The sequence below is a fragment of the Anas acuta genome, chromosome 3 (genome assembly GCF_963932015.1).
Source record: "Anas acuta chromosome 3, bAnaAcu1.1, whole genome shotgun sequence".
NCBI lineage: Eukaryota > Metazoa > Chordata > Aves > Anseriformes > Anatidae > Anas > Anas acuta.
In genome coordinates this window covers 92,511,530-92,527,295 of record NC_088981.1, presented here as the reverse complement: position 1 = coordinate 92,527,295, position 15,766 = coordinate 92,511,530, and the positions used below count along the sequence as shown (strand labels likewise).

Here is a 15,766-nt window from a genome sequence, read left to right as displayed (position 1 = left end):
CTGTCAGATGTTCACTAGCATACCTCTCTACTTCAGGCCGAAGGGTCTTCTCTCTTTCCAGCATGGCAATAATAAGTTTTCCCCATTCTTTTTCTATATCATTTGGATGATAGCCTTGAGGAAGTTTGATGCGTCCAAATTCTATCCAGACCTTAAAAATTCATACATATTTGTTATTTTAAGCCTCCAAAAGGGAACTTTTATGTATTTCAATGCATGTTAAAACTTACCTCCAGCAGTTTATATAGACGTTTTATTTTTGATTTATCTATCTCCTTTGGTGGAATTTCTGTTTCTTTAAACTGTAAATATTGATTATAAAGTGCCTACAGAAACAAAAAAAAAAAAAAAAACAATTTTTACTTACAGTGAATATAACCTTCCTTACTTCCTAAACCCTCTTCTAAGATTCTTTATAAACTTATGTTCTAATACTGTTCTACTTAAGTTCCATGAAAATGATCTGTGATAAGCTAAAGATTTGCTTTTGATCGTTCATGTCTTAGCAATGCTTTTTTTGTCCTAGACAAGTTTAGGGAATAGATTTTCAAGTGATCTTCAGACAAGTGAGCTTCAACATGATACCATTTTTCTTCTCTTATTAAAAAAAAAATAAATCTATCTTACAAAGCTATCTAAGGAGATCTTAAGAAGGGTTATAAAATCTATCTATAGACCCAACCTACCCCATCTCTAACATTTTTAACACTGCATGTCAGAAATCCTGCAAAGGTCACCTAAAAACTACTTAATAAAAAACTATATTGCTATGATGATACTGTTCTACAGCTGCTTTGACTGCATAAATCAACAAGCCCTTCATTTGTTCAAGCATGCTTTGAGTAAGTATGATAAAGTGCCATTCCAATAAGGAGTTTAAGATGTCATATCTTACCTTCAACTCCACAGGATTGTTGGGAAACGTTCTGTCAGACATTATTGTAACATGGTGTCTGATCCACTGCATGAGGTAGTTCACCATATTCTGATACTCAACCCATTTGACTTCAACATCCTACCAAAGCACAGCACAGATTACAGATCAAAAGAAAATCATCCAAGAACTCTGCTTTGTTTAACCTTTGAAGAGGATTTCAAACACATAGAAAAGAGACTTCTAAACTCCCTAATTCTGAAAAATGTATTTGCTCGTTACAACTCACCTAAAGTTTCCAAATATCTCATTTGTACTATTCCATGTTAGTCCAAATATTTCCACTGAAAACATTTATTTTTTTTTTGTTTTTCGTTTTCAAATTTAGAAGAATCAAAGAGGCACAACTTAGGTCTGAATGTAGGGCTGGAAAGTAAGAACTTGGACTATGGAAGATCCAGCTATCATTCTAGAGCTGAACCAAGAATCATTTATGATGCTGGCACACTGCACAAGTATTTTTCTCCTACTTACATTTGCACCAATGCCTTCACCACCTTCTGGTACTTTGGGAAATGCATCATAAAGTGATGACACATAAGTTATTACTGATTTCTCATCAGGTGAGGAAACATCAACATCTAGAAGAGCAAGACAGAACAGTGCTTTACAACATAGTTGTAAAGATGCCCACAGATGTGCAACAACCAGCAGTTTGGACTTTATTTTACTGCTAGGGTTTTAGCAACAAAGTCCTTTGAAGCGATCTTACCTTCAGGATCCAGAAGTCTGGCAACACCGAGTTTTTCTGCTACAAAAAAAGCATGTTCTAAATTTGCAAGGTTGCTTTGAACAGCAACGGTATTCATGTCTATCAGGTCCGGCCTGCCAAATAAAAACAGTAATACTTGATTACAACTCTTTTCCAGTTTTAAATCAGCGCAGCGTTAGTAATTCAATCTGTAACCACGGAAGGATACAGTAACACAGTTTTCATCAAAAAAAAAGATTTCATTAAAAATATGTGAATGAGCTGAGGTCAGAGCTAAGTGATAAACACAAGCAGCAGACAACCACAATACTGTCAGTTCTTCCTTCCATCTACCAGCTGACCTTTCTAACCACCCTTTTTATGCATCCCTATGTTCTTATTTATTCGTATGCATTGTACTATCTTGCCTTGTCCTTTCCACTGCTCTTGAGGAGGTTAAGCTCACTTTTCTCTTAGGACCGCTCTATATGAGGAATTTCATTTCTACTGCCTTTACAAGATTATAGCACTCTGCACCAAACCCTTCAGCACACATTTTTCATGATAATCCATACGGAAAATAGCTCAGTCACAGTAACCTCACTTTAACCTGGAGGCAAGTATTCTTACAGGGCTTTGATGAAGTCCTGCTTTCAGATAAATGTTGCTGCCAGTTCTCCTGTGGACAACCCTCAGCCCCACACACTAGCACCTTCCATCTTCCTTCTGAACTCTACTGCCAGCCACAACACTTTTGTTTTAATGGGATACTTGTCCTAAGCAAAACCCACCTATACACAGTTTTAAGGTCTTTACCTATTATCCTGTATCAACACCACTACTTTAATATTTTAAAGTGATGCAAAATTCAAACTAAATTAATTAAATATTAATACTATCCTTCAGGTTTTGCTATGTGATGGCAGGTTTTTAGATCTTGCAGTTCTCAGTGCAGACGGTGTTACTGTCTGTCTTCTGCACTAGCTGCAGTCCTGTTAGCCATAACAAGTAAAAGGAAGAAGGGATTTCTAAAGGATATTGAGCACTAAACTCATCCCACTTAAGCCAACCCGTCACAAGGCCCTGAAAACTTTGCTACTGAAATTCTAAGCTACTGAAAACCAGACCCACATTGGGGGAAAATAAAACCAACAACAAAACCCTAAAACAAAATATATATATGTATATATATATAAAAAAATATATAAACTTTAGTAATAAATAACTACTTTCTTATTTTTAGCAGAACCTTTAAATAATTGCAAAACAAGAGAGAGAAATAATCCTGTTAAAATAATTATATTTTTCAAGACTAACAATCACATTTCATTTGTCAATACCCCCGATTGCCTTGATCCCCAAATGGCATTAGCTTTAGAAAAATCGATACAAGCTTGTCTTTAAACTAACTATAAGATTACTGTAAGTAGAAATTCCTTTCCAGACATTTAGATTCACTGCTGTCCTTGTGTTCTGTAGAAGACAGGTTTGTAAGACAGATACTAAAACTGCACCTACTCCTTTTTGAAAGAAAGTTCAATTAATAATAAAACTTAAGCGGTGTAAAAAGAAACATGATCCTTGTAAACCTGCGGGAGTTTCCGCTTCCAATATGCTTAGTGGGAGCGTGATCAAGCTCATACCATTATTCTCTGAATTTCATTGCAGTGAAAACAATGCCATGAAAACATTATTGTCTGTTAAACTTAGCAGTACCGAGAAGCCAGGAGAAATTAAGGACAACAGTAGAAAAGGAAACGGAGCAGCCCAGTCTCCTATTTCAACAACATTAACAGAGGTGTTATGAATAATAAAAGTTGCTTTCACACCATAGTTTTTATGAGATAAGCAGGTTTCTGTAAGCAAACACTGTTGCCTTCATTATTTTTTTCACCTGCTTTCTTTACATTGGTTTCACGCTTGGTAGCAATGGCCCAGCATCATTTGTGCTGCCTGTTCAATTGCCAACTCTCAGAACAAGAAAGGACAAGTTGCTGAAAAAGCCCTGTCTGTTCCCTGAAAACAAGCTGCAAACTGCAAGCGCTCTGACATCAGAATCTCCTTTAGAATAATGCTTTAAATTAGATGAATAAGAGGCAAGGCTCTTCTCGCAGTGACACAGGTTAAAAAGAAATCAAGGAAAAACCAGCTGTCATTGTTGGCATGAAGACACCGTTCTGCATAGCTGCTGGGGCTTCACCCCAAACTTAACAACAGCATCCTCTGTGAGATGCCTCCCGTTTCAAACACTTTCCCATCCCTGCAACTCGCACCAGCCAGAATTGTTCAAGTTCTCCTTAAGAAACAATGGAAACTTGCACTGGATACCACATGATTTCCAATTAATTATGCACTTACCGCAGAGCATTCTGACCTAATTTACTAGTCTGTATTGTCTGAAGTCTTGATCTATCAGAAAACACTACACAAGACAGCGTTTCTCTATGTCTTAGAAGTGTTTGTCTTTGAGTTTTGTCAAGCAGAAACAAGGCTCAACAGCTGGTTGGGACCAAGCCCACAGATGGCACACAGAAGGGAAAGGACAGGTATGACTTAAATGCACAAGCACCTGGTACTTGCCAAAGGAAGTACAAAGCATAGAGAAAAAGAGGAGAGTACCTCTTTTTTGGTTTGTTTTGACCTCTCGGTAAAAAGACTTTTTCTTAACCACCACAAATTCATCCAAAATCATGGCTTACGAAATCAAGAACTGTTCATTTTGTTTAAGAGCGCTTTCTCATGATTTTAAATATCAACAACTGGTGTTTTTTTTTCTGCTGGGAGCCTGCAGAGAGATGTGCCCACTACCTCAGTGCCTGGGAATTTGCATTTGAGCATGCTCACAGGGATCTCTGCTCCGATCCCGATGCCCATCCTCCTCTGAAGGATCAGTGTCACTGAGCACAGGTGCTGTGAGCAGTGCTGTGCTCTCTGGTGCTGCGTTAGGAAGCCTCACAAATACTTCCCAATATCTTCAATACTTCATTTCTCAAGTGAATTCTGAAATACTGCTTTAATTGCAGGTATGGTGAATAACCCTATACAATTTAATTGTACTGATTTAGGTGTCTTAATCGACGTAAACACTAGTTTTAACAGCATCACCCATCGTGGAAAACATTTCAATTTTTAAGGCAAAAGAGAAAACACGCAAGGTTTGTAGATGACTGTTATTTGTCATTTACTATAATTGAACTTTACATTAATTTGCATAGCCCTATTAGATGGTTTTATACACAGTTATGAACAAACTAAATCATTTTCAAGTAAGAGACGGTGACTCTAGCTTCTGTCATAATACTGTGAGTCATCTTCCAGCACATTTTTCAGCAGGCTGGGCCCTTGCCATCCAAAAGCACACATAAACATCCCAAACACAAGGAGACTTGGAACATTCCATGCAAAAGAGATGCTCCTGCTACGGCCCCACCTAAGTCAAGGTGTTTGCTTTCCATGCAGTGAGTCACTAATTGTTTAACTCATAACAGGTTTGGTGCCTGCCATCCCAGGTCTTAGAGTAGGTGTTAGAAATTAGACATAACTTGTATTAGAACTGAGGAAAAAAAATGTGTGATTAATGCCTCTTCAACTAGGAAACTGACCAAATTCCAAACAATTCCAGAAAACATTATATAGTACCACAATGAGAAGCAAGTGATCCCTATTTGCATAAGTGCATAAAAAAACAAGGTTTGTTTTTTAACGAAAGAGCTACATCTATCATGTGTAAGCTTTCTACTCTGCAAATGCTCCTTGAAATGAAAGAGTCATGCATCATAAAGGAAGTTGGGCACACAGATTTTCCAATAGTCAGAGCTTAGTACCAAGTAAAACAGTTCAAGATCCAAACTAGAAACTACAAAATTTGTCCATTAATACAAAAGGTCAGATTTGAATGAGATTTGATATTTCAAACTGGAAAAACATTTCCAGTTTGGCTGAACTTTTATTTTCCCAGCCAATGATGAAAAAACTACATCCTTCTCTTCACTGTTCCCTGATGATGCTTTCCCAATTACAGCCATGTTAAACGTTACTGAAATCTGAGCAATATTCTACACAAAAATATGGTTAATGAGTTTAAAGGGATTCCGGACAATCCTGGAGTTATTTACATGAACAATCTAAACTGTTTAATCCGCAAAACTTTGCTTTGTTCAAAAATTTGGATGGCGTCTGAGTAATGCTTAGTGTTAAAGGATGTTTCTTTCCTGCCTTACTGAGCATAAAAATTAACACAGTGAGTTCCAGGCTCAGCTCACAGAGGGAACAGGACTGAAGATGCAGAGTACAGATGTATGTGATTCTGTAGCCTAGTTAGCTTCTCCATTGCTGTAATTAGAAAATGCCTATAAAAGTAAACAGATTCTTTGTTTCATTGTTCACAGACAGGGACACAAGAAGACCACACCAGAACACATAGCCATTTAAAAAAGCCCTTAAGAATAGAGGGACTTCTCAATCAGACAGGAATCACCACATTTCAGAAGGAACCAGTAAGAAATACATAATCTAGAGATTTTGATTCATAGCAGAAAGAAAGCAAACAAAGGAATTGGAGGATGAGTAACTGAAATTTCAACTCTCTCTCTCTTAACACATCTCCTGTTACTTTCCCAGGTAACTCCACTGATGAGATGATGAAGCAAAATGCATTTATGATTTAGTCTATACCAACTCCTTCCTATTCCTTAGGTTAGCTAGAAACCAGAACATGAGAGATACAACAGGGAGCCAAGTGTGATGGAGTATCTAAACAAAGAACTGGCTGCATCTGTCCCTCAGAGCGAATAGGAGGTCAGGGGACAGGCAGGGCTTGTAATCTCTAGTTACAACACCATGGGGTGGAGCTGCCCAGAAAGAAAGGCTTGTGCACAGTAATGTACAGCCAGGTCTTATCATCAGTAATCAGCCTTCAACATTCACAAGATAAGTAATTGTAGAACATAATAATGCTTATGGGGACGGGTTTTGGTTCTTCTTAAGTTTAACAGATTCACCCAGACATGACAAAAAAGAGAAAGATTTGAAGGCACACAGCTTTTATGCTTCCCTAAGAGACCCCAAGATCTCTCTTATACATACATGCAGATGAGGAAGGTGACAAGGAGTGGGATTCAGCTCCAGATCCAGACACCTAAATTCAGGTGTCCATCTGCCAGTGTGCACACACATTTCATTACAGTCAGCGACCAACACATCCAGTACAACCTACCAAGCAAGCTATCCAGAATCCGAGTATTACTTCAGAGGGATCCAAACCCATCTGTATATTCCACTGACTGCACTGAGTAGAAGTTTAGGTAGTTGCAGAGCTGTCATGAGATGTTATGCCTCACTGAGCATGCATGTTTTGAGACTGACACATCTCAGAAACATAAGGAATAAGAAGCACGGCTGTACATTTGAAATGCAGAGACCAGCTCTCAGACACTTGTTAACAATGACTATTGAAGATTCGCTTAGGAGTTCTTGAAGAATTTCTCATTCAATTAATGAAACAAGGTCAAAAAGGCTACCAAACATTTACCACCAAAACTAAATAGAGGCATGATATGTCTTATCTAGTAGCTCATCTTTTAGCACTTTACTGGAAGTTTAAAGGTGAAAGCAGGTGAAAAGTACTCCATAAAATCCTTTAATATTGGTCAATTCACACAGATATTTTGAAGAGATTTACATAACTATTTTATTACTTATCAGAAATATCATGTTCTGGGGAGAAATATAGACAATATTTCACGTAATCTCAAATGCAAGACTAACAAATGTGTGTTCAACCATAGACTTTACATTTTCAACTAACGCAGGACATGGAGACACAAAAATTTCCCCACCCACTGGGTCAGGTTGAGCAGAGTCACCACTAAGGTTAGGCAACACTTCAGAATTAGACTTAATCAGAATTATAGAAGTTTTTCCTTACAACTATGACATACCAAAAAGCATGCTGTTGTGCAGGGGTCTGCACAGCATTCTCAAGTATGTGGCAAATTTTTTTCTCAAGCTCAACAGATCCCTAGGACTCAATGACATACTGTGCTAACGTATTTCACATGATCATTATGACTTGTACACTTTTTTTTTTCTTGTTGTCTTCTCTTGTGGTATGGGAGGAATGCCTGTACCATTCATTATTTTATGTGCCCCTATAGATTTCATTCAATGCCTCTAAAGATGAACAATCCTGTCTTTTTATGCCCTCAAGAGTTGTAAAATTCTCATGTGATCTGGACTGTTCCACTCTCATTTGTGTATCTTTTTCTTAATTTCTGCTCTAAATTTTCAGGTATGTTGAATAATTAAAAAATAAATAAATAAAAACATTCAACTGATGGTGACCTGCAAATACTGTAATAAAGAGACACCACTGGTACATTTCCTGTCTATTCCACAGACACCCTAGCATGCTCTATTAAAACTTCTAATTGGAAAAGAATGTTTTAACTGCACCAAAAAGAAAGGGCATGTGAGGGCTGTTTTTCCTTATTTACTAACTTAGTCTCCCTAACAATACATGCAGATAATTCAGATTATTCCTTATATTGTGTATGTCCTTAATTTGACAAGCACTGAGTTTAAAAAAAGTTAAAAAGTGGAAAAAAAAATGAAGCCTCATGCCCCACCTTTGTTAGCACAGCAAAACGTTACCTGTAACTTGTCACATCAGTTGGTCCAGATAAAGACTCAACTGAGGCATTGTAAGATCAAAGTCCTATTAGTTAAATCTGGAGCTCAGCTTTAGAAAACTGCCTGACAAAACCTAATCATAACTTGGCACTAGGGTTGTGACGAAGGTTTCAAGATTGCTATATGCATGAATGAAACTAGAAACCATCTTTTTCCTTCTTTTCATCATCTTCAAAGCCAGATTTTACCTTCTCTTTGTAATACGAGATAAACATCATTACAGAAACCATACTGGTATAGCAAGTTTGCCAATTTTTTGCCTATGATAAAATTTAAATAGGAAAAAGCTCATAGCTGTTAACCTCAACCCACATTGTACAATCTACAGAAATAACCATAAATCACATACTTTTCCTTGGAGTGTCTGAATACCAAAAAGACAATGAAGAAACCCAACCAAATGATTTTTCTCTTCTGCTTGGTGAGAAAACTCCTTGCAGACCCTGACGGTGGCTGTCTGACACATCAGCTTGCCAATGGGATTAATGCAGTTATCAACACGGAAGAAGGGTGAGTTACCACAGTGAGTTCAATGCCAAGATTTCCCAAAGACTCCTTGTGCCATCCTGCCTTGGAAGCAACCATTTCTCCATGTGCCACAAGTTTGTCAAAAGCATTGCCAGAAGACCAAGACCTCTCCTGATTTATTGTCAGCACACCCACCACCACTGCTCAGATGCCATGCCGTTCTGAACAAAGGCTTCTGGCACCCTAAGCTGTCCTGGTCTTTACTGATCAAAGAGTAAGAGACATGAAACCTGAACCAGATATTGTCTATTCAATCCAAAAGCTTATTTTTCACTTTACTTCCATTTTGTCAAAATAAGAAAAAAGCTTTGTTTTTATCAGTTGCTGCAAAAATTAAACTGTAATCTTTCTTTCAGCTGCTGCTTTGCAGTAGGATCCAACACAACATAACAGGGATCATTTTAAGTGTTATTCTTAGTTAATGAACCCAGCTGCCTGGAATTCTTCCATCTAGCATCCATGAAGACTAAACATCACCACAACACAAGATGTTAAATTTGCAGGCCAGTTTCCAGTCCTGTTTTAATACAACTTCTACCCATAGCCATCACAATTTTTCTGAGTGCCTTCAATTAAGTTGTAGCTGAAGTTACTTGATATTTCTAAAACCATTAGCTACATGCACATGAATACTCAGGAATATAACATTAAGCAAGCATCTCTTTGTCCATATCTTTAATTATCCTAAATGCTGCTCATCTTTTTCCAAATTGCCAAGTCTTAATGCCAGCTTAGGTTTTTCTATGTAACAAAAACCCTTGAAAACAGTTAACACGCACATTTCTGAACAATGGTGGAGGGGAAAACACAACCAAACTGACATTTTCTTTTTGTTAAAGGTGGGTAACAATAAATTACACTTTACAAAATGGCAAGCCAAAACTAGCAGAAGCAACTAATCTCTTTATTTAAAACATATCCCCTAGCATTTTAAGCCTTGATACTGTGTAATATTTGGTTTCTTTCACATTTATTCCCCCAGGGTGCTCAACATGTTACTGCAAATTGAGGTAGCACTATCCCTCCCCTTAAGGAATGTATTCATGTCAGTACCTGATCTGCTGCAACATGTTTTAACATCAGAGGGATGCCATATGCACTGCCGTCCAGGAGCTTAGTGTTCACCTAGCTATACATACACGTCATATCGTCCCATGTAAGGCTGAAAACAGCTTGTCCTAAACCAGAACAGTTGTTTCACACACAGGAATCCAGCTCACTCTGTGCTATGCCCCACACTGATAAACACCCACTTTGTAATTTTCAAAGTATTGAGTTATCATTGTACTATTTCCAAAGAAAATTGCTGTGATCATGCCAAATTAGCCTCTTACTTTATTTAACATTTATGGAGCAGTCACACTGCTACTTCTTTTTGTGACACGCTGTTCAGTGCAGCTTGCATTCCTCCTTCCACTACTGCTTCTTCCACAAGAAGTATCTGTTGCACACTCTGTCTGTGCAGCAACCATTGTTAGGCTCTGTTCCTTTTTGCATTTTGGGATAATAACCATTTTCTCTTCACTCTCTCTAAATCATATGCAACTCAAAAGCATAGGCACAGGGTGGGTTTTTTTGGGTGGTCCTCTGGGGATGCAGGACTTGGACTTGATGATCCTTGTGGGTCCCTTCCAACTTGGATATTCTATGATTCTACAATTCAGTTAAGATCTTGCATAAAGTTTACCATTGCCAAAGGTCCCTTTCAATCAGATCCTTGTATTTCTCTAAAAAAGGAGTAAAAAACATTTTTCTTCTAACTTGTGCTCAAACTGCATCTCTTATCACTGCTTATCTCTCAACACTTATCACTGCTTTCCTTCTCTTGGAGCTTATCTAATACTTAGCTGTTATGTTGTAGCAAAATTCGTGCACAACTATATGCATGAGGTCTTTGTATAGAATTATATGAAATAACCTTGCTTTTTTATTGTCTCAAACCCTTTACATGTGTGCTGCAGTCCTGTTCATCAGACTTGCTGCCTGCTCTAATCAACAAGTGTTAAGAATTCAGTTTATCCGTATCTTTTTCCTAATCAGTATCTTTTCATTTTGTATGGTTGTTGAAACTCATTTAAGAGCAAAAATGCAGATATAACTGGACACGTCTGCACTAAGAGCATAAAGAAAGCCAGACCAAGGGCCTGTGACTCTTGAATTCCTGATCCTTCCCGTAGCATGACCCTGGCCTGTGCCAACATGCATTCTCCCAGGCAATACTTGGGCACTGTTCAAAGGACAACACTGACTCAAGACTCCATTTTAGGACCAGTTCTCTTTAATACCTTCATAAATGACTTGGTTGTAGGATTTGAAGGTATACTGAGTAAGTTTGCAGATGACACAAAACTGGGAGGAGGGGTTGACCTCATCAAGGGTAGAGAGGCTTTGCAGAGAGACCTTGACAAATTAGAGAGCTGGGCAATCATCAGCAATATTAAGTTCGACAAGAGCAAGTACCAGATTCTGGACCTGGAATGGGGCAACTCTGACTACACATACAGTTCGGGGGACAAGAGGCTGGAGAGCAGTCCTGCAGAAAGGGATCTGCGGGTTCTGGTCAACAGCAAGTCAAATATGAGCCAGCAGTGTGCCCTGGCAGCCAAAAGGGCCAGCCATGTCCAGAGGTGTATCAAGCACGGCATCACGAGCGGGTGGAGGGAAGTGACTGTCCCACACTGCTCTGGTGCAGGCTCACCTCCAGTACTGTGTGTAGTTTTGTGTGTCACAATATAAGGACATAAAACTACTAGAGATTGTCCAAAGGAAGACTACACAGGTGGGGAAGAGTCTAGAAAGGAAGACATATGAGGAGCAGCTGAGGTCCTCGGTTTGTTCAGCCCAGAGCAGAGCAGGCTGAGGGGAGGCCTCATGGCGGCCTGCAGCTCCCTCACGAGGGGAGTGGAGGGGCAGGCGCTGAGCTCTGCTCTCTGGGGACAGCAACAGGACCTGAGGGAACGGCATGGAGCTGGGACAGGGGAGGGTCAGGCTGGGGGTTAGGGACAGGTTCTGCACCCAGAGGGGGGTCGGGCACTGGGACAGGCTCCCCAGGGCAGTGGGCACAGCATCAAACCTCTCAGAGCTCAAGAAACATTTGGACAACACTCTCAGACACAGGGTTCAATTTTTAAGTGGTCCTTTGTGGAGCCAGGAGCTGGACTCACTGATTCTTGAGTCCCTTCCAACTCAAGATATTCTGTGATCCTGTGATTCTAGGACTGCTCTCAGGAGGTTGCTCCCTGTGTGGGTGTTGGGGGGAGAATTTAGCCATGCAGGCACAAGCCACGTTGTACCATGCACCATTGGGTCAGACAGCATGGATTGGACCCAATTTATTTGGTAGAACAAACCCAACACCTGAGACTAGAACTTAAGAACATAAAAAAAAGAAAGGAATGCATGCACTTTTACAAATATGGTGCATGCCTGACATTGAATCTTTTTTTCCAACCCCTGTGCTTCATTTTAACAAAGTGTCTATAGGTGCAATGGAATATAAATTTTATATAATTCAGCTATTATTTTTGCTGTTTCTTAACTTCTTCCATTTTCAGATACTTTATAACAGAAATTGCCTGCAGTTTCTGTGCACCAGTGGCTCAGGTCTGTCTGAGGTCAAAAGAAGCAGCTTGGTACTTTGATGTCACTCGTGGTAACTTTTCCTTAGAATTTCCTTTGCTTTATATAACACACGTATCTTCAAAGTATAATGTAGATCTATAATTTAGATGATTAGCTCCAATCTGATATACAACTCCTAATGAAATAGGAATATAGTTCATTCTCTATAGACACCAACTGTTTCTATATACCTTAACAAGAAGGTACAGTCCTACAAAATGAGCATTTCTTCCTGGGAGACAGGCACGTACACAAGAAAATGAAAACACAAATCAAGAGCATTTACCTAAAGCACAGTCTAGTGTCTAGATATGCAAGATGAAGATCCAAGTGTATACACAGCAGTATCTTTGGGAAAATCTGGGCAGTATGTGCTGATTAAAGTCAGTCTTCAACTTTGAAGTCTGGCTTACAGGTTTTTGCTACGTATGATGAGATGGTATGAAAGAAACATCACGTACTTTTTAAACTGCCTGAAGTCAGATTTCTTCCAACACAATACACTGAAGCAAATAACACACGTCTTCAATGAAAAATTAAGCTATAAAAGGCCAATTACATAACAGATGAGACATACAGAATTTTCTTGAGTCTTTTGGGCTTATGCGTAACTTTTCCTAATGGACCTGATCACATTCAAAGAGAGCTGCGGAGGTTCAAAAAACAGCCTGAAAGCCGATGCAGTTAAATAAAAGCATGTAATCAACAAACATCATGTAGTTCAGTATTAAAACTGACTATTTAGGGTGATAATTATGTTTGGTCTTTCTGTGTAGAAACAAATATTCACACAGAAGAACAACATGAAAAGCAAAACCCAGGACCTGCAGTGGAGCTCTGAGGCAGCTCTTGAAGCCAGCCGGGAGCCCCATTAATTTCCGAGGGTTTTAATCACATACAGGATGTTTTAAAATGGAAGCTTTATAAATTCTTCCAAAGTTTAACTAACTAACTCATGTGTGCGTGATCTGGCACATGCACACTGCCCACGTCCACAGGCTCCTCATGGGAAGAAGAGCACTGCCGGCATGGCTGTGGGTGCGCGCCGGGCAGGGAGGAGGAGGAGGAATCCAGCTTGCCCAGCTGCAGCACATCAGCCTACTGAACTCATCTGAGATGCTGCAGAGGGAAGTTAGTCATGCCAGGGAAATGTCAGGCTTACCCTGCTTTTCCCATGCACTCTGCGGTGGAAGCAGGGAGCCATGGTAAATCCATGCACCATTTCCTGCATTTCTGCGACGTGAATCTTAAATGATTTCTACCAAAAGGTGCCGGGATCCTCAGCTGGGAGCAAAAAAATGTAGACTGCTATCAGCAGCCCAAACAAAACACTTCTCACTTGCTGTGAAGTGCTCTAAGCCTCACGGAGGGGAGACTCCCTGCCTGCTGGCAACTGATTCACAGCTCAGCTCCCTGCCCAGCCCTTGGCAGCACTGGGAAGTACTGAAGCTGGTGCACACCTGAAATTTAAAAATTCACTTATGCCTAGACAGGAAATAATTCTAACCTGCCACTCCAGTCCCCTGTCGCCTAGAACCAGACAGCAACATCTAACCTCATGGATGACCAACTGCAGTGATAATGTCGGAGCCATCTGGTTCAGGCTCTCAAAAGCACATCCAGGAAAGGCCTCTCAGTGACAGCAGCAGGGCTCTGAGCACAATCCCAGCCATAGTCCTGCAGTCATATTCCTGCTGAGGAGCCCCATTCATTGAGCTGATTCATCTAGTGCCTGCTGTAAGCTGACATTCCTCCTGGCGCAGGGTGGGGCAGCTGCATAAGGCAGAGGTATCTCCGGTGAGCACAGTGTACCTGGCACAGGAGGAGCTGCCACGTTGCACTGTTGCTGATCCACGTGCTCTCCAGGAGCACCCCATGCCCACGGGGAGCTCTGAGGTGTCAGCACCACAGCCTCACCCCACTGTCCGGGGCACAGAATCACTGAAGGGTTGAGGTTGGAAGGGACTTCTGGAGGTCATCTGGTCCAACCCCCCTGCACAAGCAGAGACATCTACAGGAGGTTGCCCAGGACCATTTCCACGAGGCCTTTGAATATCTCCAAGGAAAGAGACTCCATAACCTCCCTGGGCAACCTGTTCCAGAGCTCCATCACCCACACAGTAAAGAAGTTCATCCTGATGTTCAGCCTGCATCTCCTGTGTTCCAGTTTATGCCCGCTTTCTCTTGTCTTGGCACTGGCCACCACAGAAAAGAGCTTGGCACCTTCCCTTCAGGTACTTACAGACATTCATTAGATCTCCCCCTTGAGCCTCCTCTAGACTGAACAGTCCCAGCTCTCTCAGCCTTTCCCCAAAGGAGAGGTGCTTCAAGCCCTCCATCATCTTAGGGGACCTTCACTGGACTCTCTCCAAGAGCTCCATGTTTCTCCTGCACTGGGGAGCCCAGAATTGGACACACGGCTCCAGACGTGGCCTCACCAGTGCTGGGTAGAAGGAAAGCATCACCTCCCTCAAAACTGCTGGCAACACTCTGCCTAACGCAGTCAAGGAGAAGCAAGGGCCTACTGCTGGCTCATGTTCAACTTGGTGTCCACCAGGACCCCCAGGTCCTTTCTGCAAAGCTGCTTTCCAGCCAGCAGCATCTGCAAAACACACAGCCCAATTCCTGAAACCACCTGTGATCTGCAGAACGGAGCCTGGGAGGTACTAAAACAGACAAAAAGAGCATATGGACAACCACAGCTAGAAATATGTGCATTTGTTAGCATTTAACCTACTTATCAATCTGAACATAAGCTAAGTTTATTTTTATTCTCTGGAATAAAACACTGCAGTTAAAAATACCAGGCGACTGTTTGGGAAGACCATTCCTATCTTGTGAGCAATAGCTGGAAATTATTTTCTCTATTTTAATGACACAAAACTGCAAAGGAAAGAAACGTAGAAGCTCAATGAAATCAGTGGAAGAATCTCACTGATTTCATCAACGAGAGGACTGAGTCCAAGGACTATAACCTCTTAGAGCAAAAAGACATCAGATAAGGACTGTAAACATTCCTGTGAAGGACACAGTATCCTTAGGTACAGAAGATATGTTTACAGGAACAGGAGAAACTAAAAGAACACTGACATAGATGGATGCAAATGGGGACTCTGCACTTGCTCAGGAGGCACTGGACCTCAGCCACTGAATTGTGTGCTTCATGCAAAGCACTTCTGTCAAAGGTGCCTGTTGTTCTCAGCTGAAAAGCTGTGAATGAAGATCTCAGAGCACTGCCAAAAACAGTATGCCAGTAGAGCAACTGCAGGTAGTCAGCAATACCCTGAAGCATTAACATTTCT

At 40.6% G+C, this 15,766-nt stretch overlaps 1 protein-coding gene across 33 annotated transcripts in view; it reads right to left on the bottom strand.

Annotated features, from left to right (window-relative positions):
* The window catches only part of DST (dystonin), a 296,897-nt gene that overhangs the window by 144,908 nt on the left and 136,223 nt on the right, over window positions 1-15,766 (bottom strand). For all 33 annotated transcript variants that reach the window (XM_068678323.1, XM_068678322.1, XM_068678298.1 and 30 more), the window contains 5 exons: window positions 1,647-1,759; window positions 1,409-1,515; window positions 896-1,015; window positions 231-326; window positions 24-151 (listed from right to left, as the gene is read on the bottom strand). In XM_068678323.1, coding sequence (XP_068534424.1) covers window positions 24-151; window positions 231-326; window positions 896-1,015; window positions 1,409-1,515; window positions 1,647-1,759 — 564 coding nt within the window. The remainder of the gene's footprint in view (window positions 1-23; window positions 152-230; window positions 327-895; window positions 1,016-1,408; window positions 1,516-1,646; window positions 1,760-15,766) is intronic.